Source organism: Pseudorca crassidens, chromosome 16, assembly GCF_039906515.1.
Source record: "Pseudorca crassidens isolate mPseCra1 chromosome 16, mPseCra1.hap1, whole genome shotgun sequence".
Classification (NCBI taxonomy): domain Eukaryota; kingdom Metazoa; phylum Chordata; class Mammalia; order Artiodactyla; family Delphinidae; genus Pseudorca; species Pseudorca crassidens.
The window spans coordinates 26,418,089-26,445,665 of NC_090311.1; the positions used below are offsets into that span (position 1 = coordinate 26,418,089).

General features: G+C 43.9%; 2 protein-coding genes across 7 annotated transcripts; one reads left to right on the forward strand and one right to left on the reverse strand.

The window, feature by feature from the left end:
- NOLC1 (nucleolar and coiled-body phosphoprotein 1) lies at positions 1-26,635 on the reverse strand. Of its 6 annotated transcripts, none has more exons than XR_010935787.1 (15): positions 26,459-26,634; positions 24,212-24,267; positions 23,958-24,097; positions 23,731-23,861; positions 23,153-23,318; positions 21,688-21,818; positions 21,414-21,558; positions 20,969-21,097; positions 20,589-20,699; positions 19,855-20,496; positions 19,565-19,671; positions 19,298-19,390; positions 17,443-19,123; positions 4,647-4,779; positions 1-309 (listed from the first exon to the last, which is right to left on the reverse strand). XR_010935787.1 is itself a non-coding variant. In XM_067709600.1 (14 exons), exons 1-13 carry the CDS (start codon positions 26,576-26,578, stop codon positions 18,965-18,967), a joined length of 2,130 nt encoding a protein of 709 aa, XP_067565701.1. In that variant the 5' UTR covers positions 26,579-26,635; the 3' UTR covers positions 1-4,779; positions 18,938-18,964. The 6 variants fall into 6 exon arrangements, 2 of the variants coding, with proteins under 2 accessions (XP_067565701.1, XP_067565700.1); XR_010935785.1 differs by having other exon boundaries at positions 1-1,582; XR_010935786.1 differs by adding an exon at positions 9,388-9,490 and having other exon boundaries at positions 1-4,779.
- On the forward strand, positions 21,866-22,661 carry LOC137208844 (ubiquitin-ribosomal protein eS31 fusion protein-like). Its single transcript, XM_067709601.1, has 2 exons — positions 21,866-22,094; positions 22,387-22,661. The coding sequence occupies exons 1-2, from the start codon at positions 21,872-21,874 to the stop codon at positions 22,659-22,661; spliced, it is 498 nt and encodes a 165-aa protein (XP_067565702.1). The 5' UTR covers positions 21,866-21,871.
- Positions 26,636-27,577: the final 942 nt, after the last annotated feature.

A 27,577-nucleotide genomic window follows, 5' to 3' on the forward strand; every position in this document is an offset into this window, starting at 1 on the left:
TCCTTAATTATGCTTAATGACTAAACTATTATTATTTAGTTTTTTTTTTTTTAACAAATTTTGTTTATTTATTTAGGCTGTGTTGGGTCTTCATCGCTGCACGCAGGCTTTCTCTAGTTGAGGTGAGCGGGGGCTACTCTTCGTTGCAGTGCACGGGCTTCTCATCACGGTGGCTTCTCTCGTGGAGCACGGGCTCTAGGCACGCGGGCTTCAGTAGTTGCGGCACGCAGGCTAAATGTTGTGGCTCATGGGCTCAGCTGCTCCATGGCATGTGGGATCTTCCCGGCCCAGGGATTGAACCTGTGTCCCCTGAATTGGCAGATGGATTCTCAATCACTGCGCCACCAGGGAAGCCCTATTATTTAGCCTTGTTGGACTGTTTTCCTTTGTGTCTGTATTTTCTCACTTCTCTGATTAAACTTATTCTTTGGCTAAAGGTTTTTTTTTTGTTTTCACAGACAAAAGGCAGGCAGAGGACATGAGGGGGAAGCACCATAGGGTCCTGCTCCATTTCATTTGTATTTATCTTCTTAAAGGATAGCACTTTTTCGTATTATTTTTTTACTTTAACTTTATTATTTATTTATTTACTTATTTATTTATTTGGCTGTGCCATGCAGTTTGTAGGATCTTAATTCCCCAACCAGAGATTGAACCTGGGCCCTCAGCAGTGAGAGTGTGGAGTTCTAACCACTGGACTGACAGGGAATTCCCTTCATATTGTATGTTGCCTTTTAAATATGTCTTGGGGAGTGTCACATATTGGTACATCTAGAGCTTCTGCATCTTTTTGAATAGCTGTATACTATTTCATTATCTTAGTTGCAGCATGCAGGATCTCTGTTGCAGCATGTTTAGTTGCAGCATGTGGGATCTTTAGTTGTGGCATGCAGACTCTTAGCTGCAGCATGTGAACTCTTAGTTCCATCATGCATGTGGGATCTAGTTCCCTGACCAGGGATCAAACCTGGGCCCCCTGCATTGGGAGCACAGAGACTTAACCACTGAACCGCTAGGGAAGTCCCAATTTTCCAATATTAATGACAGAACCAAACTACAGATCCAGGAAGCTCAGAAAACACCACATACGATAAATACCCAAAATCCTGTACCTGGGCATATCATATTCAAACCACAGAAAACCAAAGTCTTGAAAGAAGCCACAGTGGGGTGCAGGGAGACCTTACACATACAGGAAAAAGATAAGAAATATGTTGAACTCTTCAGAAACCATGCAAGCAAGAGGTGCGTAGAGTGAACTATTTTAAGTGCTAAAAGAAAAAAACCATCAGGAATTCCCTGGCGGTTCAGTGGTTAGGACTCAGCGCTTTCACTGCTGGGCCCAGGTTAGACCCCTTGTCGGGGAACTAAGATCCCACAAGCCACACAGCACTGCCAAAAAACAAAAAACTATCAATCTAGAATTCTGTATCCAGCAAAATTATCTTTAGAAGTGAAGGAGAAATAAAGACTTTCCCAGACAAAAACTGAGGGAATGTGTTGCCAGTAGACCTGTCTTACAAGAAACATTATAAAATGTCCTTCAGAGAGAAGAAAAATGATATAGGTCAGAAACTTGCACCTATGTAACAAAAAAGAAGAGCGTTAGAGAAGGTATAAATGAAGATAAAATCTTTCATTTTATTGATCTATTAGTTAATTGTTCAAATAATAGCACAATGTATTGGGAGATTATAGCTTATAGATAAGTGAAATGAATGACAACAATGTTATAAGGGACAGGAAGGAGGGATTCATAATACTTTTATAAGATACCTGCACTATTCATGAAGTGGTATAGTGTATTTGAAAATGAACTTAGATTTGTTGTAAATATATATTTCAAACTCTAGGGAAACCACTAAATATTTTTTAAATATAATTAATATGCTAAGAGAAGAGAGAAAATGGAATTATATAAAATGCTTGTTTAAAACTAGAGAAGAGGGCTTCCCTGGTGGCGCAGTGGTTGAGAGTCCGCCTGCCAATGCAGGGGACACGGGTTCGTGCCCTGGTCCGGGAAGAGCCCACATGCTGCGGAGCGGCTAGGCCCGTGAGCCATGGCCGCTGAGCCTGTGCGTCCAGAGCCTGTGCTCTGCAACGGGAGAGGCCACAACAGTGAGAGGCCTGTGTACCGCAAAAAAAACACAAAACAAAACAAAAAACACTGCGTATTGTACAATGCCATAAAAATGAAATTCTAGAAAAAGCAAAACTAGAGTAGCGAAAAGCACGTCAGTGGTTTCACAGAGCTAGATTTTAGGTGAGGAGATTGATTACAATGGAGAAAGAGGGGACTTTTTAGGGTGATGGAAACATTTTATATCTTAATTGTGGTGATGGTTACATGACTATATACAATTGCCAAACTTATTAAACTGTACTGTTAAAATGGATGAATCTTATTTTATGAAAATTATACCAAATTTCTAAATTGGGGGGAACCTAATCCCCAGAATTCCCCCCAATCTAAAAATAGGAGGGAAATCTTTTTTTTTTTTTTAAAAAGGAAGAATTAGGCAACTCAGTAAGAACTGATTTGAAAAGCTCTCCAAAATACATTGTTATGGCTAGTATTTGTACAAGGAAAAAATGGCCGAGTCTGTGACTGTAATTGCATAGAATATCCTTGAAGTTTAACGAAAGAATTGGTATAAGGGCTGTCTGTGGGGAGGGGAACTGGGTGGTTGGGATAAGTGGTGGGCCTTTTTACTTTTTTGGAATTTTTTCTGGGTGCACATAATATCTAGGTAAGAAATAAACAACTAAAGTAAAATAAAACAGTTATAAAAATAAACTGAATTCAGACTCAGAATTTTAAAAAGAGAGAAATGTGACCATTTTTAACAGTCAAATTTGGTAAAGTGGGTTGTACCAGTTATATGAACATACTGCTATGTTAATAATAATATAATAATAACAACAACAACACTTACTGAGTTGTGTCATGTGCCAGGAATTGTTAAGAACTTAATAACAACTTGAGACATACAGAAGTTAAGTAATGTCTCTAAGTTCATACAGCTAGCTGGAAGACGTAATGATAAATGTCTAAAGGATGCCTGGATCCTTACAGCATAGAAGGGAGTAAGATGAAGCACAGTGCTTCTCGTGGGAGTAAAGTAAGTGTGACAAAAAAAGAAAGTTTACAGTACTGGCCACTCAAGAGGCCCTGGTCTGAGAGGCTGGGCTGATACATCTAGCAGGCCCCAAAGGACACGTCCAGGGGCCGAAGACCTAAGGATCATGTCGTGGAAGTTACGCCCCAATCAGAGTTCTCTATATTGAGTCAAAGGGAACTACTCCAGGCAGGAGTTTCCAGTCTGACTCAGGAAAACCTGAAGTATGCAAATAACACCTTGATCTCAGATGCTCTGCAATCTAGCAGGGATGTAAGTTTGATGTGTACCTTTCAGCATTTGGAAGAGCCAGGGTAGCAGAGCAGCATTCAGGGAAAAGAGAGAAAGTGGGGGGAAAACTGGGAGGTATAAGTGAGGTAGGGTCTGTGATGGAGTAATCGCCCCCATTTTATCCTGTATATGGCTTCAGGATGGAATAGGCACAGGACAGCTACTGGGTATAACAGGGTTTTTCTTCATGAGCCCTGAGAATATCTCCCTGAATATCTCCACAATCTGTTGTCCTCCTTTATCTCCAGACCATCTGGTTGGGAAGCTGAGCTATTTCAAGCCAGTGTCTGGTTTTTGACACTTCACCCAATTGACTAGACCTTTTCCTGGAATCGTTTCCAGGAATCTCTATTTCCACTGCTTCCTTGGGAGACCCCCACTTTACTGATTCCTCTGTGGAAACCAACCAATTCCCTCTAATTTCTCTCCTGCATATCTGAGGACTTGGAGAAGAGTCAATTCTGTCCCCAAGGCAAGGAGATAAGGGGATAGATGGATTAGTGTTTTGAGTAGCTGGCTCCAACCATTTTGCAACTTGAGGCTATAGCTGGACTACAGTTAGTTAGTATGCACCTGTGTTTTTTTCTAGACTGTACGTCCTTTCTCCTCCAATTTATGAGAACTTTTCTAAGAGCCAGGATCCATGTCTGTCACACCATCCAATCCATCAAAACCGCAAGGCTCTACCTCCAAATATATCCATTGCTCTCTCTACTACACCCACCCTGATCAGGAAGGCAGGAAACTGATAGCAACTCAAATTGCTAAAATTAACCTTTTTTTTTTTAAAGGTTAAACTGCTCAAATTTCCATGAGCTCTTTACAGTAACCCCATTTCTTTTTCTTTCTTATTTTTTTTTTTTGGCTATGCCATGCAGCTTGCGGGATCTTAGTTCCCCGACCAGGGATCAAACCCATGACCCCTGCAGTGGAAGTGCGGATTCCTAACCACTGGACTGCCAGGGAATTCTAGGAAAGTTTAATAAAGGAACTATTAAACTAATAAACTGGTATAGGGAAATACAAGTGCACTAGTGGTGGCCACTATAGGCCTAGAAGGAATGAGGGAGGGGGGCCATTACTAGAATACAGAGACAGAGAGAGCTTTGTGGAGAGGGCTGCCTGGCAGGAACTGTGGCCTTTCATCAAGGGATATAGGTGCCCACAGCAACCCTGCAGATGGGGAACCAGGAGAGTACCCTGATCTCATTCTCCCCTCACCCTCTGATCTCTTACCAGTCCTCCACGTTGGCAGTGCTCCACACTGGCCAAGTTTAATCAGAAATCAGAGGGTCTAGCAGCTGGTTAAACGGTCAACACAGGTCGGCTTCCTGGAGCACAGAGCAGGGTAGAGAATGATAGAGTGGACCTGGAAAGGTAAACAGAACATCATCTTTAACCTGGATTCTTGCAGTAATCTTAACCTATAGTCTGATTTCTTCACAGTTGCCAAAGCAGTCTTTTTTTAAAAAATTGTGGTGAAATATATACACATCACAAAATTTGCCATTTTAACCGTTTTTAAGTGTACCATTCAGTGGCATTAGTTATATTTACAATGTTCTGCAACCATCACCACTATTTCCAAAACTTTTTCATAACCCCAAACAGAAACTCTATCCATTAAGCAATGATTTTCTATTACTTGCACTTCATGCTCCTGATAACCTGCAATCTACTTTCCAACTCTGTGAACTGGCCTATCCTAGATATTTAATATAAATGGAATCATACAATATTTGTCTATTTATATCTGGCTCCTTTCACATAGCATAATCTTCACAAGGTTCATCCATGTGGTAGTATGTATCAGAACTTCATTCCTTTGTATGGCTTATTAATATTTCATTGTATGCATATACCACATTTTGTTTGTCCATTCATCATTGATGCACACTTTGGTTGTTTCTACCTTTTGGCTATTGCGAATAATGCCGCAATGAACATTATCATACAAGTATTTGTTTGAGTCTCTATTTTCAATTATTTGGGGTTTTATACATAAGAGTGAATTTTCTGGGTCATATGGTAATTCTATGTTTAATTTTTTGAAGAACCCCACAACACAGTCTCTTAAAAATATAAACTGATGTTGTTAGTCCCCTCCCTAAAATGCTATATTGCTTTCCAATTTCAAAACTTATTGTAAAGTTACAGTAATCAAGACAGTGTAGTACTGGCATAAGGGTAGACATAGATTAATGAAGTAGAACTGACAGCCAGACATAAACCCATATATTTATGGGCAACTGATTTCAGACAAGAGCCCAAAGACAATTCAATGGGAAAAGAATAGTCTTTTCAATAAATAGTGCTCGGACATCTGGACATCGACATGCAAAGAATGAAATTGGACCCCTTACTTACATACACACAGAAAATTAACTCAAAATGGATCATAGGCCTAAATGGAAAAGCTAAAAGCATAAAACTCTTAAAAAAAAAAAAAAAGGAGTAAATCTTTGAGACCAAGGGTTAGGTAAAAGCTTCTTAGATATGACACCAAAAGCATAAGCAACCAAACTAAAAATAGATTAAACTTCATCAAACTAAAAGCTTCTGGACTTCCCTGGTGGTGCAGGGAAGAATCCACCTGCCAATGCAGGGGACACGGGTTCGAACCCTGGTCCGGGAAGATCCCACGTGTCGTGGAACAACAAAGCGCATGCGCCACAACTACTGAGCCTGCGCTCTAGAGCCCACGTGCCACAACTACTGAATCCCGTGGGCCTAGAGCCCGTGCTCTGCAACAAGAGAAGCCACTGCGATGAGAAGCCCGCACACTGCAACAAAGAGTAGCCCCCGCTTGCCGCAACTAGAGAAAGCCTGTGTGCAGCAACGAAGACCCAACGCAGCCAAAAGTACATAAATAAATAAATTTATTAAAAAAAAAAAAAAGACTCAGGATGTTCCTTGACACTACAGATCCCCCCTTCACCAGAACACACAGGCTCTCTGAGAGGCTGTCAGAAAGTGGTCAGGTTTCTTGACCACCACAAGTCCATGAAGTCTAGAAACACCAGCAAAGAGACATTATACCATCAGGAATTCTTCCACTGGAAAATAATAAATACTATCATCTATGTTTCCAGACTTTGTGGACATCCTGTATACAGACTAGGACCACTGTCCTGAACAAAATCCAGTTCTGCTCTACTGTCCAGCCCACTCCAGCAGATTCCAGCAGACAATTTATCTTTCAAGGTTTCCAGTGATTCTGACTTTTTCAGAAACCCTCAGGCTATCTGGCAGCTCACATTTGAATTCTAAAGATGGGCCAGGTTCCAGTTCTCGCCTTACATGACTCCTAGGCCTCTGCATAACTCATGTTTCAGTGCCTACCAACATCACAGGACCCTTTAAAAAGCTCTATAGTACACTGAGTTATTTGTAGTGAGGTGGATGGACCTAGAGTCTATCATACAGAGTGAAGTAAGTCAGAAAGAGAAAAACAAATACCGTATGCTAACACATATATATGGAATCTAATTTAAAAAATGGTTCTGATGAACCTAGGGACAGGACAGGAATAAAGACGCAGACTTAGAGAAATGACTTGAGGACATGGGGAGGGGGAAGGGTAAAGTGGGATGAAGTGAGAGAGTAACATTGACATATATACACTACCAAATGTAAAATAGCTAGCTAGTGGGAAGCAGCTGCATAGCACGGGGAGATCTGCTCGGTGCTTTGCAACCACCTAGAGGGGTGGGATAGGGAGGGTGGGAGGGAGACATAAGAGGGAGGGGATATGGGGATACGCGTATGCATATAGCTGATTCACTTTGTTATACAGCAGAAATTAACACAACATTGTAAAGCAATTATACTCCAATAAAGATGTTAAAAAAAATAACCATCTTATGAATGGATAAAGAAGATGTGGCACATATATAAAATGGCATATTACTTAGCCATAAAAAGGAATGAAATCGAGTTATTTGCAGTGAGGTGGATGGACCCAGAGTCTGTTATACAGAGTGAGATCAACTCGATGCTTTGTTATGACCTAGAGGGGTGGGATAGGGAGGGTGGGAGGGAGACGTAAGAGGGAGGGAACATGGAGATATATGTATACATATAGCTGATTCACTTTGTTGTACAGCAGAAACTAACATAACATTGTAAAGCAATTACACTCCAATAAAGATGTGAAAGAAAAACAATGAAATAACCATCTTAAATGTGTAGGTACCCAATAACATAGCTTCAAAATACATGAAGAAAAAGCTAACAGAACATAAAGGAAAAATAGACAAGTCCACCATCATAGTTGTTTCAATTTTCCTCTCTCAGTAATTGAACAAATAGAAAAATCAACAAAGATGTAGAAGATTTGAGCAACACTATCAATCAATTTGCCCTAGCTGACATTTATAGAACATTCCACCAGCAACAGCAAAATACATATTCTTTTCAAAAGCATGTGGAAGAGTCACCAAGAGAGACCATTTGCTGGGCCATGAAACAATCTCTATAAATAAAGGATTGAAAAATCAATATCAGGTCAACTATAGACCTAAACAAGGAAAACAAATAATAAAGCCTTTAGAATATAATATAGAATATCTTTATTATCTCAGGATAAGGAAAATTTTCTTAACACATGAAAGTACTAATTTTGAAAGGAAATATTAATAAATATGTTATATGAGTCAGAAATCCAATAGGAAACAGATGACACACTCAAATTAAAATGGTCTGAGAGGGACTTCCCTGGTGGCACAGTGGTTGGAGAGTCTGCCTGCCAGTGCAGGGGACACGGGTTCGATCCCTGGTCCAGGAGGATCCCACATGCCGTGGAGCAACTAAACCGGTGCACCACAGCTGCTGAGGCCCGTGCGCCCGGAGCCGGTGCTCCGCAACGGGAGAAGCTACCGCAATGAGAGGCCCGCGCACCACAACACATAGTGGCCCCCGCTCGCCGCAACTTGAGGGGGCCCGCGCACTGTAACAAAGACCCAACACAGCCAAAAATAAATAAATAGATTAAAAAATAAAATTAAAAATAAAATAAAATAAAGTGGTCTGAAACAATCTATAAGGATGTTACCATCACTTGGGCAAAAGCAATGAGAGTAAGGAGCAGGTTCAGAATCCCCAAGGGAAAGTTTATATAGGAGACTGTTATTTATTTATTTTTTTTGGCCGTGCTGCATGGCATGTGGGAACTTACCCCAACCAGGGATTGAACCTGTGCTCCCTGCAGTGGGAGCACGGAGTCTTATCACTAACCACTGGACTACCAGGGAAGTCCCGAGGAGACTGTCTTGAGGGGAGCAGTGACTTTTGATTTGAGAACACAGCAGTTTGGGGCTAGGAAAAATAAATACCTACTCTCGTTCTCCACCTTCTGATTTCCTGCAGGGGCACCCCATTGGCCAAAACCCAATCAGGAGCCAAAAAGCAGAGAGCCAATGATGCAATTCCTAGAGGTCAACCTCCCTAGGCAAAGAGCCAGTGGAGAAAGGTGGATAGTGTATATGGAGAGACAAATGCAAGATATCTGGCATATCTGACTAAATAAAAAGTAAGCTCTCTTTCATCAAAAAAAAAATACAACAAAGTAAGGCAAGACAGAACTGAAGAAAATATCTATACAGCATAAAACCAACAAAGGAACTGTATCCAAAATATATAAAAAACTCCCACAAATCAATAAGAGAAAAACAGAAAACCCAACAGAAAAATGGATGAAAGACTTAAGTAGACACCTTCAGAAAAGGAACTCCAAACAGTCACTAAATATATGAAAAGGTGTTCAACCTCATTAGTAGTCAGGGAAATTCAAATTAAAACCACAATAAGATACCATCCCACACCCAGAAGACTGGAGAAAATTTTGATTTGACGTGACTTACCTAGTGCTGGAGAGACTATGGAACAAAAGGAACTCTCTTGAGCTGCTGATGGGAATGTAAATTAGTAAATACCTTTGGAAAATTGGCATTACATGGAAGATTGAAGATGCACTTACCCTATGACCAGCACTTTCCCTTCTAGGTTTAAATTCAGGGAACTCTTGCACATGTACACCAATAGATACAAGAGTGTTCACAGCAGCATCACAACTTGAATGCCTGTTAATAAGTGAATTAGTAAAGAAATGGAAGTATACAGTGAACTACAACACATCAGAGAAATAAGCAAGTCGTAGGAGAATAGATACAGTGTGGTACAATTTATATAAAGTTTAAAAACAAGACTATATATTCCTTAGGGATATATATATATATATATATATATATATATATATATATATATATATATATATATATATATATATATATATATAAAAGGCCCCTCTGTGCCAGGCATTAACCCTTTATTTGTTGGATTATGGAACAGTTCAAGGGAGGTGGTGTGTGTGTCTTAGAAAGAGGTCAAGGATTTGGAAATGAGAGGAGATATTCAGAGGGTACAGGCCAGCAACTATTTCCCAACCAGTATTAATATATTTCAATATTTTAACAATTGGTACTTATTAATGTTAATACTGGCTTAACATTCGGCCTTAACATACATACAAAGAGGGAATTTAACTGTGCTGGCAACATTCTGCTTATTAGGCTGAGAGATGGGTATGCAATTTTTCAATAAATTATTCTTTATACCTTTTTACATTTCTTAAATATTAACTAATACATTTTAATTTCACTTAAAATATATGTCACAGTTTACAGTAGTAAAAATAAGACGCTTTGCACGGCTTGCGGGATCTCATTTCCCCGACCAGGGACTGAACCTGGGCCATGGCAGTGAAAACCCAGAATTCTAACCACTGGCAACTAGGGAACTCCCAAGACACAGTTTAAAATTTAAAAATGTTATTAATTGCATCATGTTAGTGAGGAGTTATGTGCTTTGTACTCGTTCATCAAGTTGAGATCTAGCTTGAAAACAGAATTTGAGCTCCAGTTTAAGTTAGGTTTTTTTTTTAAGCACTTTATTTCTTCCTAATCACAAAAATTCTAACTCACAAGAATAAGGCATCTGGAAAGACAGCAAGCGTTGAGTGGCTGTCAGATGATTCTCTGTGGTTAAATTAGACTCAGAAATTATAGACTAATTTATCAACGATGAAAGACTACTTTGGGACTTCCCTGGTGGCGCAGTGGTTAAGAATCCGCCTGCCAATGAAGGAGACACGGGTTCGAGCCCTGGTCTGGGAAGATCCCACATGCTGTGGAGCAACTAAGCCCATGAGCCATAACTACTGAGCCTATGCTCCAGAGTCTGCGAGCCACAACTACTGAGCCCGTGTGCCACAACTACGGAAGCCGGCACACCTAGAGCCCATGCTCTGCAACAAGAGAAGCCACTGCAATGAGAAGTCTGCACACCGCAATGAAGAGTAGCCTTTGCTTGCCGCAACTAGAGAAAGCCAGTGCACAGCAACGAAGACCCAACACAGCCAAAGATAAATAAATAAATAAATAAATATTTTTTTTTAAAAAAAGGAAAGACTACTTTGAGTTCTTTAGTATGTTGATGAGCATATCCTAAATTCTCAGGTTGAATATTTCAGTTTGAGAGATGAAAAACGAATAATTGGAAGAGTGTTTTTTTATGTTCTGGTACAGCATTTGACTATAGTTTTTAAATCCCCCAAAAAGAAAAGGTCATCAATTTCTTATCCTTGAGTGAAGCAAATCATCAAGTGCTAGGGAAGTGTCAATCTCGTGGCAATAGAGACCTAATCACCAATTTGATCTTCTTAAGCATCTTGACATATTAGCCAGTACTTTTATAGTTCCAATATTTATTTATTTTTTTGCGATACGGGGGTCTCTCACTGTTGTGGCCTCTCCCGTTGCGGAGCACAGGCTCCAGGCGTGCAGCCTCAGCGGCCATGGCTCACGGGCCCAGCCGCTCTGCAGCATGTGGGATCCTCCCGGACTGGGGCACGAACCCGTGTCCCCTACATTGGCAGGCGGACTCTCAACCACTGTGCCACGAGGGAAGCCCCCAACATTTTTTAAAATTGAAGAATAGTTGATTTACAATGCTGGGTTTAATTTATACTGTACAGCAAACTGACTCAGTTATACATATATGTATTCTTTTTCATTCTGGTTTATCACAGGCTATTGAATATAGTTCCCTGTGCTATACAGTACAAAGTTGTTGTTTATCCATCCTGTATATACTAGTTTGCATCTGCTAATCCCAAGCTCCCAATCCTTCCCTCCCCTACCCGCTCTCCCCCTTGGCAACAAGTCTGTTCTCTATGTCTGTGAGTCTGTTTCTGTTTCATAGATATGTTCATGTTGTGTTTTAGATTCCACATATAAGTGATATCATATGGTATTTTTCTTTCTGACTTACTTCGCTTAGTATGATCATCTCTAGGTCCACCCATGTTGCTGAAAATAGCATTGTTTCATCCTTTTATATGGCTGAGTAGTATTCCACTGTATATATACACCACATCTTTATCCATTCATCTATTGATGGACACTTAGGTTGCTTCCATGTCTTGGCTATTGTAAATAGTGCTATGAACACTGGGGCACATTGTATCTTTTTTTTGCCACATGCACACAGCATGTGGGATCTTAGTTCCCTGACCAGGGATCGAACCTGCGTCCCCTGCAACGGAAGTGTGGAGTCTTAACCACTGCACCCCCAAGGGAAGTCCTGTTTTTGAATTAGAATTTTCTCTGCATATATGCCCAGGAATGGGATTGCTGGATCACATGGTAACTCTATTTTTAGTTTTTTAAGGAACCTCCCTACTGTTTTCCATAGTGGCTGTACCAATTTACATTCCCACCAATCGTGTATGAGGGTTCCATTTTCTCCACACCCTCTCCAGCATTTATTATTTGTACGAGAGTCACTTAATGCCTTACTCTTCCTCACTGCTCCCCTACCTCCACCCCACCAACCAAGTTCTAGTTTTTTTCCTAAATATTTCTCAAATCTATCCACCTCTCTCCATCTTCTCTATCTTGGCACCACTTTAATTCAGGTCACCAAAATGATCTCTCTCCTGGCCTACTGCAGTAGCCTAACTGGTCTCAAAATATCCGCTCCAAATCCCTTCAGTCTATTCTCATGCTAACCACATTTGGCTTTTCAGCATGCAAATCTGTCACCAGCCTTTAACACATTCGGTGATACTGATGGAATGTTTAATGTTAGTTGATTACTGTCTGTATTGGTAATTCTTTTATATATTTGAAATTTTCCCTAATAAAAAAAAATGATACCCACACATACACTCACTGTTATGGACTGAATGTTTGTGTTCCTCTGCCCCCCAGAATTTATATGTTGAAGCCCTAACTCCCAACATGATGGTAACAGTAAGCAGGGCCTTTGGGAGGTAATTAGGTTTAGATGAGGTAATGAGGGTACAGCCCCAAGATAGGATTAGTGTCCTTGTAAAAAAGAGACCAGAGGGGGGCTTCCCTGGTGGCGCAGTGGTTGAGAGTCCGCCTGCCGATGCAGGGGACACGGGTTCGTGCCCCAGTCTGGGAAGATCCCACATGCCGCGGAGCGGCTGGGCCCATGAGCCGTAGCCGCTGAGTCTGTGCGTCCGGAGCCTGTGCTCCGCAACGGGAGAGGCCACAACAGTGAGAGGCCCGCGTACCGCAAAAAAAAAAAAAGAGAGAGACCAGAGAGCTTACTCTGTCTCTCCCTGCCATGTGAGGACATAGCAAGAAGCCTTCTGAAAGCCAGGAAGAGAGTTCTCACCAGGAACCAAACAGGCCTGCATCTTGATCTTGGACTTCCCAGTCTCAAGAACTATGAGAAACACATTTCTGTTGTTTAAGGCACCCAGGCTATGGTATTTTGCTATGGTAGCCCCAGATGACTAAGACACACACACACTCTTCAACAGCTTCCCACTGCCTTCAGAATAAAACACGCCTTATAAGGCTCTACATGCCCCGGTCCCTGCCTCCCTCTCAAGCCTCATCTTATACTGCTCTCCTCCTTCCTCTGCCTTTCAGCTGCACAGACCCCTTCTGGGGTCTCCATCATGTTCCCTCTCACCAAAAGGCCTTTGCACATGCTGTGTCTTCTCACTGAAAAAAACACAACAGCCCTGCTCATCTTGCACCACTGAGACAGGCTGGGACCTGGGACCCTTTACTGGAGTGCTTGCACCTAGACAAGCAACAGAATACCAAGAAACTATAAGGGACTATGAACAATAAGATACAAAAAGACGACAAACCAACTGCCACTTCTGAGGAGCCAGGAGCAAAAGCAGGGTACTCTGCATGATCCCAGCACCGCCAAGCGGGTGGGCAGACCACCTAAGCCACTCCTTCAGCCTAACCCACCCATCCACCCCCACCCTCACACCGCTTAAGGAACAAGCCCACCCTCCTCGGAGAGCGAGCAAGGGAACCCGTTACTTGTTTTCCCTCCTTTGTGCTACAGCGTGGGTCCCAATAAAGCCTTGCCTGAATACCTCGTATGGTCTCTTATCAACTTCTATTGATTAAAGAGTCCAAGGACCCAAGTCAGTAACATCAACACCTTCACCTAATTAACTCTCACCTTCAAGTCTGGGCTGAAACATCACTTCCTCAGTGAAGACATCTATTACCACAGTGACCCTATGTCCTGACTTGCCTGGGAAAGTCTCAATCCACACCTGTTCCTCTCAGCCTAATTATCAATCTCTCTCCCTTCATTCTCAAAAACATCCCAGTTTAGGGACTTCCCTGGCTGTCCAGTGGTTAAGACTTCGCCTTCCAATGCAGGGGGTGCAGGTTCGATCCCTGATCAGGGAGCTAAGATCCCACATGCCTCGAGGCCATAAAACCAAAACAAAACAGAAGCAATATTGTAACAAACTCAGTAAAGACTTTAAAAATGGTCCACATCAAAAAAAAAAAACTTTAAAAAAAAAAAAAAGCATCCCAGTTTAGATGATAGATTACATGGCTACCCAGTCCGTGAGGAAGTATCACCACTATGTGGGCTACTTTCCCCTGTCACATGTGCTCACAGCTCTTCGTACCTTGCCCTCATTGTACTGAAGTTTATATTTATACATTTATTTGTGTGGATTAATATCTTTGCCCCTCATTAGACTGGGTAAACTTTGGTTGCTGGGACTGTGTCTGGTTTTTTGTTCATTCATGATTTTGTTAACATCTCTCACAAATTACGTGCCTGGTATATAGTAAGCACTCATATTTACTGAATGGATGAATTTCTGTGTCTGACAGGCTAATTTATTGAAATACTCTGTACCCTACCTACCCTCCAATACACTTAGAAGATGGAAGCCTGGCATATGTTCTCCTCAATCCTGCTGGGAGAGGAGGGGAGACAGAGGAGAGAGCACCAGGGCCTCTGAGCTCCCAGGCATAGGAAGGACACAGGTCTGCAGTTTCCATAAGCAGTGGGACCTGTGGCTGGCCCCCCTTATGGGAGCTCCAGTGCCCTGTTGGACCTGAGGGGAAAGTTGGGAGTTCCACATGAACATCAGGGTTCCTCTATGAGCCATGTTGCCTGTTGCTGGTTTTCAGGTAACAGATGACCTCTCATAGATGACAGACTCTCCTCTCCACTCTCCAGAACCAAGGGTCCTCAAACTAGGACCTACGTCTTATTCATCTCTGTATCCAAAAGCTCATAGCAGGTGCTCCGAATTTGTTGAATGTTAAGTGGGGTAACACAATGCCAAGCTTCAACTATAGAGTCCAGCTCCCTGCAGTGTGCAAGGGCCCCACCTACTGGCCTCTTCAGTAATTGCAGACAGCTTAAGCCAGCTTTGCATGAGGCAGGGGGATAAGAACTCAGTTGTCAGTAGGGGCTTTGCTTTCCCTGCAGCTGTATTTAGTGCCAGGAGCACTGCATTGGACTAGCAATCCCCTAACACACTCAGGAGAACAAAATAAAGTATTAACTCCTCACTTTGGTACAAAAGGCCATTGCTACTGAATCCTCAGACAGTATTAACCTGCCCCTACTTACCACACATCCTCCACCTGATCCATCCTAAAGGCTCTCTTCTCCCACTGGGAACATTTCTTCTTCCTTTCATGGTATGTGCCTTCTTCCCCCCTGGCAGCTGGAATCCTGGGCCTCCTCAGAATCCTGGGCCAAGGTCAGTCTTTTGTTGCTGTCCCCTTGGGGGTGCTACTGTGACCCTTGGTGACAGGACTCAGCATGGTGTACAGAACTGTTCCCATCTCTGACTTCCCCTATTAGACACTGAGCTCTCAGGGAGTTCTATGGCTGGTACATAGTAGGCATTCAAACACTCTTAGTATTTCAGAGCCCCCAAATATTAAGGTTGAGACACCATGATCTAGTTAATATCCACCTAACAGGATTGGGTAGTAGTGAGGATATAACCTGTGAAACATAAAGCCACAAAAGGATATTGGAAAGTCTCCTGCTTTGTGTCCATATGAGGTACACTGCAGATGGGCATGAGCCATCATGTGTGTGATTCACTTAACGTGTGGATTTCAGCAACACTGCCAGAACCCATCAGCATAGGTAGGAATTCAGGTCCCTGAAACTAAACAATGAAATGGATAAATTAAATGTGGTATATACATACAATGGAATATCACGCAGCCTTGAAAAAGGAGATCCTGCCACATGTTACAACATGAGTAAACCTTGAGGGCATTATGCTAAGTGAAATAAGCCAGTCACAGAAGGACAAATGCAGTCTGATTCCACTCATGAAATATCTAAAGTAGTCAAAATCATAGCAATCTGTTGCACAACAATGTCAGTGCTAACACTAATGAACTATACACTTAAAAGTGGTTAAGATGGCAACTTTAATGTTGTGTTTTTTTACCACAATTTTAAAAAACTGAGCATTTTCATTTACCCAAGTGGCAAAGATAAACTTGTTTAAGTGTTGGCAAGAGGGCAAGCAAAGAGGTACTTTCATAAAGTGTTGTTGGAACTACAAGTTGGTACAATGGTTTTGGAGAGCAATGATGAACAAACGTTAAATGTACACATCCTCTGACCCAACAATCACTCTTAGACTATTTCCTATAAAAATACCCACACAAATAGTCAGTCTCACATATAAAATATCCACTATGGCACTATTTATAATAACAAAACACTTAAACAACCTGAACAGCTACCAATAAGGTACTACTTAAAATAATTTATGCTACTTCCATACAATGGGGTCATTAAAAATGAGCTCCAAAGTTATGAAACCCTGCATATAGCAAGCTACTCCATATGTGTGAGGAGAAAGGGGAGAGGATTCATGTAGTAGTACACACAGTGAAACTCTCTGGAAAGAGACAAAAGAATCAAGTCCCAGAAAACGGGGATAAAACGGAAATTTAATTTTTACTTTATACTATTAGATTTAACAAGTACATTTGAAAATGAAAGTATAAGGGGAGGAAAGAAAAATTACCAACTCATTTCTTTTCAAATGCTCTTAGATTAGTGGTTTTCAGCTCTGGTTGCTCTTTAGAATCACCTAGGAGCTTTAAAAAATCTTAACTCCCAGAATCCACCAGAGAGCACCAGGATCTGACTCAACCGATCAGCAGATGGGTCCCTGGGTATCAGTGTTTTTAAAAGATCCCCAGATAATTCTAATTTTCAGCCAGTGTTGTGAAATCACTGATTTAGGCCAGGGTTTTGCAAACTGTAAAACGCCAGATAGTAAACATTATATCCTTTGTGGTCACATAAAGTCTGTCACTTTTTTTTTTTTAAACCCTTTAAAAAATGTAAAAGCATTCTTAGCTCCTGAGCAACACAAAAACAAGCCATGGACTGGATCTGGCCCATGGGCCACTTTGCCAATTCCCCAAGTTAGACTACGCACAGGCTGGTCTATTACCTGGACAAGGCACCATGAGACAAGGTATCATGAGATAAGGAATAGTCAAGAAGGCTCCACATTGAACCCACAAGTCTGGGCCCCAGCCCTCCAACTAGCAACCAAGTTGTTCTGTTTTGAGTGGAGGTGGGAGAGCTTTGGACTCACATTAATAAAACTCCCAAGATACATTATAAACCAGCCAGCTTATTACTTTTTAGTAAGATGTAGAACTTTTACCATGCAGACTGAATACGTATGTCAGCGTGAAGAGCACATTTTCTTCCTAGAGGCAGTGACACAGAAAACCAGGTTATCTGTGGAACCCAAACAAGGGGAAGCTATCCTTAAGTTACAACTCATCCATAAAGCTAGGGCACACTTTCCCAACACAGGGACAGACCAGCCCCAGAGAACTTGGAGAACTCGTCGACTTTCCTCCCTATCTTACTCTGGCTGAGCACTGCCAACAGTCATCTCCTACAGCTTTATGATCAGCCTGCTTGGCCTAAGAGTCGTATCTCTGCTCACTGTTTTTTACTGTTATCTCCACTGTTACTGAGAATCAAGGTTCTGAAGGGGGCACATCAGTTGCTCCCGTGCACCAACTACAAGACACAATAATCCTGTTAGGATGCTCTCCCAACACAGTCTAACTCAAGTATTACCAGATAAAATGCTTTGTAATGATTCTTCTCATCCTCCATTTACAGGTTACCTATAAATTCACTTGAATAATGTAACCTAATTCCTACTGAGGATTAAGATTTTTAATTATAGGTTTTCTTCTTTCACTTTCTTGATCAGTGATTCCCAACCATGTAGGAGTTAATGAAACCAAGAAACTAATTTTGTGTCACCACTGCTACCAAGACAGAAATACCAAGTGATATGTGCTTTTCAGATTAAATTAACGCTATTTTGTTCTCTAAAATGTAAAAAAATAAGATGTAGCCCTCAATTTAGTATTCGACACTCTTAAAGGTCAAGCCAATCAAAATGTCTTTGAACAATAAAAAAGTTTATGCTTTCAAATTAAAAAACACATATCGCAAACATTATGTAATAATAAAATTATAGCAAACGAAATATTCAGACTGACCCCACGGCATTCACACCACACCAGAATTTTGCCTGAAACAAAACAGTAAATTTTATCCGCCAAAGTAGGTAAGTCCATGCTGGCTGAAAACTTCAGTCCTAGACCCCACGAATGAGGTACATAGTTCATGCTTAACAGATAAATACATTAACCAGTCTTAGCCACCCCTCACCAGGGCCCTGAGGGGTAGAAAGGATGAAATGTGGACACAAGCACTCCCATAGACAGAATTCTCCAATTATAAAAATTCATAATGTGACCTTTACCACATCTTGGAAGATAGCTGAGATTTTAATCTGTGAACCCACCTCTGAAAACCACAACAAAAATCAATAAGAAATAATCTAATGTAAAATATACAAATTTCTCAGTATGAGAACTTCCACAAAACAGGGAGAATGACAACTAAAACAATTTTTCTTAAAAAAGAACACTCCCCTTACCTTGTCCTTGCTACCCAACACTCAAAAACAAATCTGTACAAAACCACAAACACAGAAAAGGACCTTAGAGGATGTTACGACGCAAAGCCTTCAGACCTAATCTAAACTGCTCTCCTCACTGAGACCCTCCCCCGATAGAGCTGAGGGTTCCCAGGTCCACTGGGGAAAGTGAGTGGTCTCAGATCATCACCCCTGCTGTGCTACAGATGGTCCACGGTCACTCGCTGTCAAACTTAACAGAATTGACTTGGACAGAGATGGAGCCTCCCCGGTAACTGCCCCGCTTCTTCTTGGTTTTCTCATGCCGGAAGGATTTGCCTTTGGTGAACTTCAGAACTTGATTGGCTCGCTCCCCCCAGTCTCCGGTTGCACCCCGCTGGTAAGTAGAGACAGGTGGTTAGCACACGGAAGGACAACGCCAGGGCCCTGTCAGTTTCTTCTCCCTGCTCCAGGCAACCCAAACCCAGAGAACCTCCTACCAACCAGAACCAAAAGCTACCCTCTCTCACCCCACCCCCTCAAGAATGGTGAAGACCCTCTCTCTCCTCACCTTGGCGTCAAAGGAATTGTCTGCCACTCGAGCATCCACCTCAATCTCCTCCTCCCTGATCCTTCGGAATGGGGAGGATCCCCTTCGTTCTCCCTGAAGAAGAATGAAGCAGGAAATTCAGGATGGAGTGGGCTTCTGGTCAGGAAGGCCCTCCGGAGCTACAACCACAGCACGTATGCCAGGCCAGGCAAAGGGCTGTCAAGGTGCTTTGCAATTTTTCTTTCTACTCTAAACGCTGGCTCCTGAGAGGAAAATAAGGCAACTTACTTTCTTCCTTTTAGGAAATGTGTTGGGGGTCTGGGGCTTTATCTTCTTGGCTAGAGGAGTCTCTGCCTCCTTAGCAGCCTCATTCTGCTTCCGCTTCTTTCCTGAACCTACAAAACAAAAGGCCAGACTCAGGAGACCAGTTTCCTGTCCCTCCTCCCAGGGTCCCACACTGAGGGCCTCCAACTAACTGGAAGCCAGTCATGGGCCTCGGCTCCCTATCCCACCCCCAAGAGTAGAGCCCATCCTGATCTAGGGGACAAACCCAGGAGGCAGGTTCTTTGGATACAGACCTGGCTTAGCAACTGCCACTGCTGCCTTTTTCTTGCCCCGCTCCTCCTCGTTGCTGTCCTTGTCTGCTTTTCCATTCTGGGCAGTCAGTGCAGAGGTGCCATTGGCCTTGGCGGTTTGTGGTCTTGGAGTGCCCTTGGCCTTGGGCTTCTCCTCTTCCTCCTGCTCACTGGAGTCCTCAGAGGAAGAAGTGCTGCTGCTCTCGGCCTTTGCTTTCTTCACAGAGGCTGGTTTGGAAGGGGCTACAGTTCCCCCTGCCTTCTGTGGCTTCTTTTTGGCTGGGGGTTTAGGCGTCTTCTCGTCCTCGTCTTCCTCGCTGCTGGAGCTGTCTGAATCAGAGCTGCTGTCCCCACCACCCTGAGAGGCCTGCCTGGCAGGCAAAGACGGAGCTGCTTTGGCCATCACCTTGGACTTAGGGGTGGCTACAGTCTTCTTCGTCTTCTCCTCCTCACTAGCACTGCTCTCCTCCTCGCTGGAGGAGCTATCAGCCTTTCTGGTCAGAGGCTTCTGGCCAGTGGCTGCAGGCTGCTTGGGAGTTGTAGCTGGCTTAACCGCAGACTGCTTGGGAGTGGCAGCTGGCTTACCTGAGGAATTCTTGGTGGTACTGGCTGGCTTAGCAGGAGCTTCATCAGAACTGTCGGAGTCTAGACAGAGAGGATGGAGTGAGTATCTCCCCACATCAGACTGAGGGGAGCCCTTGGAGCTCCCACTGCCCTGAGGGCCTCCTATGCCTTACCTGAGCTGTCTGAAGAGCTCTCTGCTGCCTTCTTTGCTGGAGCTGGTTTAGTAGTTGCTTTGGAGATGACTGCCTTAGCTGGGGGTCTCTTTTCTTCCTCAGAACTTGAATCTGGAGAGAACCTATGGCATTAGGCTGGGTCCAGAGTCCCAATCCAACCAGGGGCAACGAAAAGAAGGATGCAGGGAGTTCCCTGGTGGCCTAGTGGTCAGGATTCCAGGCTTTCAGCGCTGTGGTCCGGGTTCAATCCCTGGCGAGGGAACTGAGATCCCAAAAGCCGCGCGGCACAGCCAAAAAAAAAAAAGCAGAAGGGACAGAACCATTTCCCTCCCTACTCCTCATACGCTCCCCAGACCCACTCACCACAGGTGATGACTCACCAGACTCGTCGCTGCTGTCCTCACTGCTCTCCACAGGCTGCTGCTTCTCTGCAGCTTTCTTGGGAGCCTGAATTCCCAGGGACTTCTTGGGTGGGGGAACAGAAGGCGGGGGAACTGAACTATAGGGACCTGTTTAAAAGGGACAGTGTGGTGGTTTTAAAATATATACACAAATTCTTTGATACTGCTTCCTTCTAGAAATGGAGCTTAATTCCCTATCCCTTGAGGGTGGGCTAGGATTAGTGACTCATTTCTAACAAATAGACTACGGCAGAGATGATGGCATGCCATTTCTGAGTCTAGGTTATAAAAGGCAACGTGGCTTTCTCCTTTCTCTGGGAGAAGCTGGCTGACACATGCCAAGGTCCACGCGGTGACTGCAGAGGTCCTCCTGCCATTGGGCCCTGGTCACAGACGTCCAGCTTGACTCCCCGTGTCCAGTCACCTGGTTTTTTCTTCATGGGTTTTTTCTTCTGCTCTTCCTCCTCCTCCTCCTCACTGGAGGAGTCCTCACTGCTGGAACTCTTTTGGGCAGGAGTGGCAGCTGCTTTCACTGGGGCCTTGGCCACAGCTTGCTTTTTAGGTACAGTCTGCATCACACAGAGAAAATCAATTACCACAGGAAAATACTGACCCAACCAATCCTGCCATGCAATGGAGACCCCCCAATTACCAACGTCCCCAGTCCCTTCTTTCCTGCTAGATATTAAGGTCCATACCTTCTTAGATACGGCTGCTGCTTTCCCCTCCTCTGAGTCATCATCACTGCTGCTGCTGCTACTGCTGCTGCTGCTGTTACTACCAGCTGCTTTGCCATTGACTACTTTAGGTGCTGGACGAGCTGGTATACCTAAGAAAAAAGAAATAATGTAAGCGAGTACAAAGACATCTTTCGGATCCACCATGGGCAGTGGTGCCGCCGCCAAGATGCAGATTTTCAGGAAGACCCTGACAGGGAAGACCATCACTCTCAAGGCTGAACCTTCAGATACAATAGAAAATGTAAAGGCCAAGATCCAAGATAAAGAAGGAATCCCTCCTGACCAGCAAAGACTGATCTTTGCTGGCAAGCAACTGGAGGATGGCCATACTTTGTCTGACTACAACATTCAAAAGGAGTCCAAAGGCTTCCCTGGTGGCACACTGATTAAGAATCGCCTGCCAATGCAGGGGACACGGGTTCGAGCTCTGGTCCGGGAAGATCCCACATGCTGCAGAGCAACTAAGCCCGTGTGCCACAACTATGTGCCCGCTCACCTAGAGCCCATGCTCTGCAACAAGAGAAGCCACTGCAATGAGAAGCCTGCACACCACAACGAAGAGTAGCCCCCGCTCGCTGCAACTAGAGAAAGCCCGTACGCAGCAACGGAGACCCAACTCAACGAAAAAAAAACTAATTAAAAAAAAAAAAAAAAGAGTCCATTCTTCATCTGTGTGGAGACTTCGTGGTGGTGCTAAGAAAAGGAAGAAGTCTTACACTGCTCCCAAGAAGAACAAGCATAAGAGAAAGAAGGCTAAGCTGGCTGTCCTGAAATACTGTAAGGTGGATGAAAATGGCAAAATCAGTCGCCTGCGTCAGGAGTGCCCTTCAGATGAATGCGGTGCTGGAGTTTCCACGGCCAGCCACTTTGACAGACACTATTGTGGCAAATGTTGTCTGATCTATTGTTTCAAGAAACCAAAAGATAAGTAATCGTATACTGGTTAATAAAAGACAAGAACTAATGAACAACAATAAAAAAGGAGTATCAAAACATTAAAAGGCCATAAAAACCTCCTTCCTATTAGCACAGAACTTGGGAGTCTGTCAATTCTCTTGCCTCTGGAGGAAGCATGAAGGAGAATGCTGTGGTTTACTACATCAAAGGATGAATTTCTTGCCCAATTTCAGGAATAAACCTGTCTTCCAAAAAATGATATGATGCAAATTATTTGAATATGCCCTCTGAAGTCTTTAAAACATGTTTTCCCTCACTGCAGACTATTTCTGTAGTTACTAGTCCCTAACAATAAAACTTTTTACTTACTAGGAAAATGTTTCTTTTTTTAAAAAAATGACACCAGTCAATACTTCTAGTTCAACATCCAGTGCCATTTCACTCCTGTGCTGAATTAAGGAATTTTCACATCAGTCCCCAGGGCAACCTGGTCCCCAGTCCAGCCTCCTAGGAACATAAACAATACCTGGTTTGGCTAGGGCTTTAGCCTGAGCTTTAGCTGCCACGGGTGTTGTCTTTGGTTTCTGGTTCTTTGGCACCTCATCTTCTGAGCTTGAGTCAGAATCAGAATCAGAGCTCTTGGCCTTCTTAGGAGGAGCTTTGACTGTCTTGGCTTGGGGCTTAACTCCCTTCTGTGAGAAAACACACAACCAGGAGAATCAGCAAGAGTTTCAGGGCACCCAAAGGACATCCTAAGGTAGAAAAGCTTCCTAGGTGCCCCCTTTTTTAGGCCTTGTCGCTGCCACTCCCTGTCTAGAGTTCCCTGTACCTGTCCATAAAACATATTCTCCTACTCTTGGAGTCCCTGACAGTATCCCAGAGAAACCCAATATTGCCAGGCAAGCAGAACGGGTTGAATTTCCTCTAGATTCAGGGCTCAACTTCAACCTCACATAATCCTTCCCAAACCTCATACTTCTACAACCTCCCTGAAAAACCATGTAATCACCTGTTGTATACCTAACACCATCAAGCTAAAAACCAAGATTTTAGTTTCTTCTTTCCAATCCCTTAGCAATCCCTTTCCTTCTCAAAGTTGCAAACCTGGACAGGCTTTTTCTTTTCGTCCTCCTCCTCATCATCACTGGATTCTTCACTGCTGCTGCTGCTCTCTGATGCCTTGACTGCAGCCTTTCCAGGATGCTGAAGCAGACTGGCCCGCTTGGCAGGTACAGCTGAACAAAAGTACAGGTCCCAGTAAGAACCAGAAATTTAGCACAGACAGCCTCCAAATCCTTTTCCTGGAACCACAACTCCCTGCTGGGTCTTACCAGCTTTCTTAGCGGGAGGCCCTTGGGTTTTTTCCTCCTCACTGCTGTCCTCACTGCTGTCACTGGATGAAGTCTTCTTCTTAGCCTTCTTAGTCACTGGTCCATTTGCCTGTAACTTCCGCTTTGGGGCCTTGGTGGACCTGTTGGGGTAGATTAGGCTAACTCCTGGGGAATCAGGACCTTCCCAAACCAAAGAACACAGTCCAGCCTACTTGGGGGGAGAAAACAGCCACACTAGCACAGAGGATACTTACTTGAGCCAGAAACTATAGATGTCCAAGAGGGAAGAGGCATTGGCATCCTGCTGGGTCTGTAAGAGAAAAGAGAGCAGAGTAAGAAATTTTTAATTTGATATAAATGTTACATCTCTGTAAGACTTCTCCTACTTGCATAAATTAGGAGAAAAATATTCTATTTACGTATTTCCCAGTTTTTGGTATCAAAAACTTGGGCTATCCCTGTAGTCTCTGGCACCATCTATCTATTCCCCCACCTGTCAATCCTATTTATCAAAGCCTTTAAAAACATACATTCCCTTTACTCTATCAGTGTACTATCTAAGAATTTATCCTTACCCATGAAACAAACATCTACACAGGAGGATGATTGCGGCAACGTGGTTTATAATTCCAAATCACTGGAAACCATCCTCCAAGAGAAGACTAGTAAAAATCTATGTTACGTATTCAGTACATAATTGCATTCAGCTATTACACTGATATAGATTATAAGTTGGTAACCAAAAAGTGGCAAGGCGTTACAGTATATACAAAAATACTGGCTCAAAGTTAGATGAGTAGATGTGAAACTCACCTCTGACAATTATTAATGTGTGACCCCGAGCAAATCACTTAATCTGGGACTTCCCTGGTGGCGCAGTGGTTAAGAATCCACCTGCCAATGCATGGGACATGGGTTCGAGCCCTGGTCCAGGAAGATCCCACATGCCACGGAGCAACTAAACCCATGCGCCACAACTACTGAACCTGTGCTCTAGAGCCCTCAAGCCACAACTACTGAGCCTGCATGCTACCACAACTACTGAAGCCCGTGCACCTAGAGCCCATGCTCCACAAGAGAAGCCACCGCAATGAGAAGCCTGTGCACCGCAACGAAGACCCAATGCAGCCAAAAATAAATAAATAAATAAAAATTAAAAGAAAAATAAGTCATTTAATCTTTCTGAGACTGTTTCCTTCCCTGTTAGATAGATGACACTACACATCTTATTAACTTGTTGAGAAGATAAAAAATAATGCATATAAGGGGCTTAGCATCTGGAAATAGCATCTTGCCCTTAGTAAACCCTCCAGAGATTAGTTTTTGTCACATAAAAAAGATTTCTGATTCTGAAAGGCCCAATTCCATCCAACCCACTCTCTGCAGCCTCCCTAACAGTCAAAACAGTTCCAATATGAAAGCAGCTGTATCAGATCACATGGCAGGCTGCCCCAGCTTAAGGCAGCCCTTTCTGAGGCTGATCTGACTCTCAACTTGCATAGCCTGATTCTACCACAAAGAACAAGCCTACCTTCTTAGTCAAAGACTAAGACCACTAAGGACTACCATACCACTCCACTCTACCCTCAAGGTGTTTTCTCATGCAGTCATGTCTTTCCTTGAGATGTAGATTCCAAACCTTTCACATTCCTGGTCATCTTCCTTTTACTTGTTTTTTGGAACATCCTAAGGTACAATAACTAAGATAACAGCTTTCACTCACTGATGCTTCCTGAGCACCAGGCATCGGTACTGCCACTTTGTATATGTACATATCATGTTACTCACAAAAATCCTATAAAGTGGATGATGACATCCCCATAGAAGTAGAAACAGATTCAGGGACGTTAAGCAAGCTGCCTGGATTATACATTTCAAAAATGGCAGAGGCTGTTCCCAAACCTAGACTTGTCTGATGCCATAAGTCAAAGATTCAGGCCAACAGCTATGCCTGCTTTGTAGAGAGAACTATGATGCTCAATCCTGCTTCAGTAAAACGAAAAGCAGAACCCTGCCTCTACTCGTTCATTTTCTTCTTTAATAACAAAAATCCCAGCCTTCATTATTTCTAAAGCAATTTTACTTATCTTTTGAGTCCCGGGTAAATTCGACTGAGAGTTAAGGTCAAGTCACGCTCGGCATCAGCCAACATAAAGCCCAAAGAAAGAACCAGGAGCCTCCAATGCCTCCGGTGGGGCACGACGCTGCCGCCTCGCCGCACTCCGCCAGCCACGTGACCTAGGCCACGAGGTTCCCACGCGGCCACCGCCGCCCCACTCACCAAAAAAAAGCAACAAAGCTCAGCGCCATATAGTCAGACATCGTGGAAGAGACGCTGAGACTCCAGGCTTTCCGGCCACCGCCGAGTGCTCGGCACAAAGGCCTGGCAGACACTGGGCTGGCGAACCCCACAGACCTCCCTACCTGCAAACCTAAGCATGTCAGGGCCCGGAGCCCTGTGGTCATCCCACCCCAGCCCACGAATCATGCCCGGGACTCACAGCGCCTGTTGCCTTGGCGAACTTGTTGGCCACGTCCGAGAGCTGGTTATCGCGCAGAAAGCCGAGCACGAGGGGATACAGGTCGCTGGGAACCACGCGGCGTAAGCCGGCGTCCGCCATCCTCTCGGCAATACGCGTCACTACCGTTGCCGACGCACGCGACTCAGGAACCCGGAAGAGGAGGGGTAGGGGCGGACCCGCGTGACGCCATCGTGCCGCGCAGGGCACGGCGGAAGGGGCGGGCGCACTCCGCAGAGCAGCCCCGCCCACACCTCGGAGACAGGGTAAAGACGAAATCTACTAACGCTTTCCGGTCCCGCGAGTGTCGCCATCTTGGTAAGGGTGGAGCCCGCCGGTCTGCTTTGTGAAGGCGGAACCCTGACGTCAGGGGCCACGCCCTCAGCCACGGCGGGAAAACTTCGGATTTCCCGCGCCCTGCCTTTTTGATGGAGCCACCTTTTCTCAGTGCTGCGGTTACCCGCGCCCCTGGCATCTGGATGCCAGAGTAATGAGTGGGCCGGGGGGCCCGAGCTGACCTTGAATTCCTCTAAACTTGGTCACATGATCTCCCAACCTACCCTATTCGCGCTGCCCGTGGACTCCCACTCTTCATCTTCACTGCCTCCAACACCCTGGGAGGCCCTTTCTCAAGATACCACCCCAACCTCTGCATTCCCATCTCTATTACAGCGGACACTTCAGATTATCTGTGGTAGTGGTGAGGCGCTGACCTTCAAAACTGCCCCTACCTCAATCATGACTTGCCCATGAGACAACCCTTTCCTCTTACATAACACAGCCTTAGGTCAGCTCCATGAAGGGAAAAAGGGGTTGTGCACCAAACCTGAGTGACAGCAGCAATCTCTTCAAACCTATAATCCTGAAAATAACCCTTCTACCTCCTGGGGACAGCCCACACTATGAACCCTCCCTGTGGAAAAACTAGAAAACCCCTCAGCTGCCTCTCCTTTTGTCATGAGTACTCAAATTTATCAATCAATGCTCAGGCCTGCCAAGTTAATTCCAAGTTCTATCTTATGTCAGTTCGTATTAGCAAACAGCAATCCCTTCAGTCCTATGCACTACCCCTTGACTATTTCCCATTCATGCCCCTCAGGG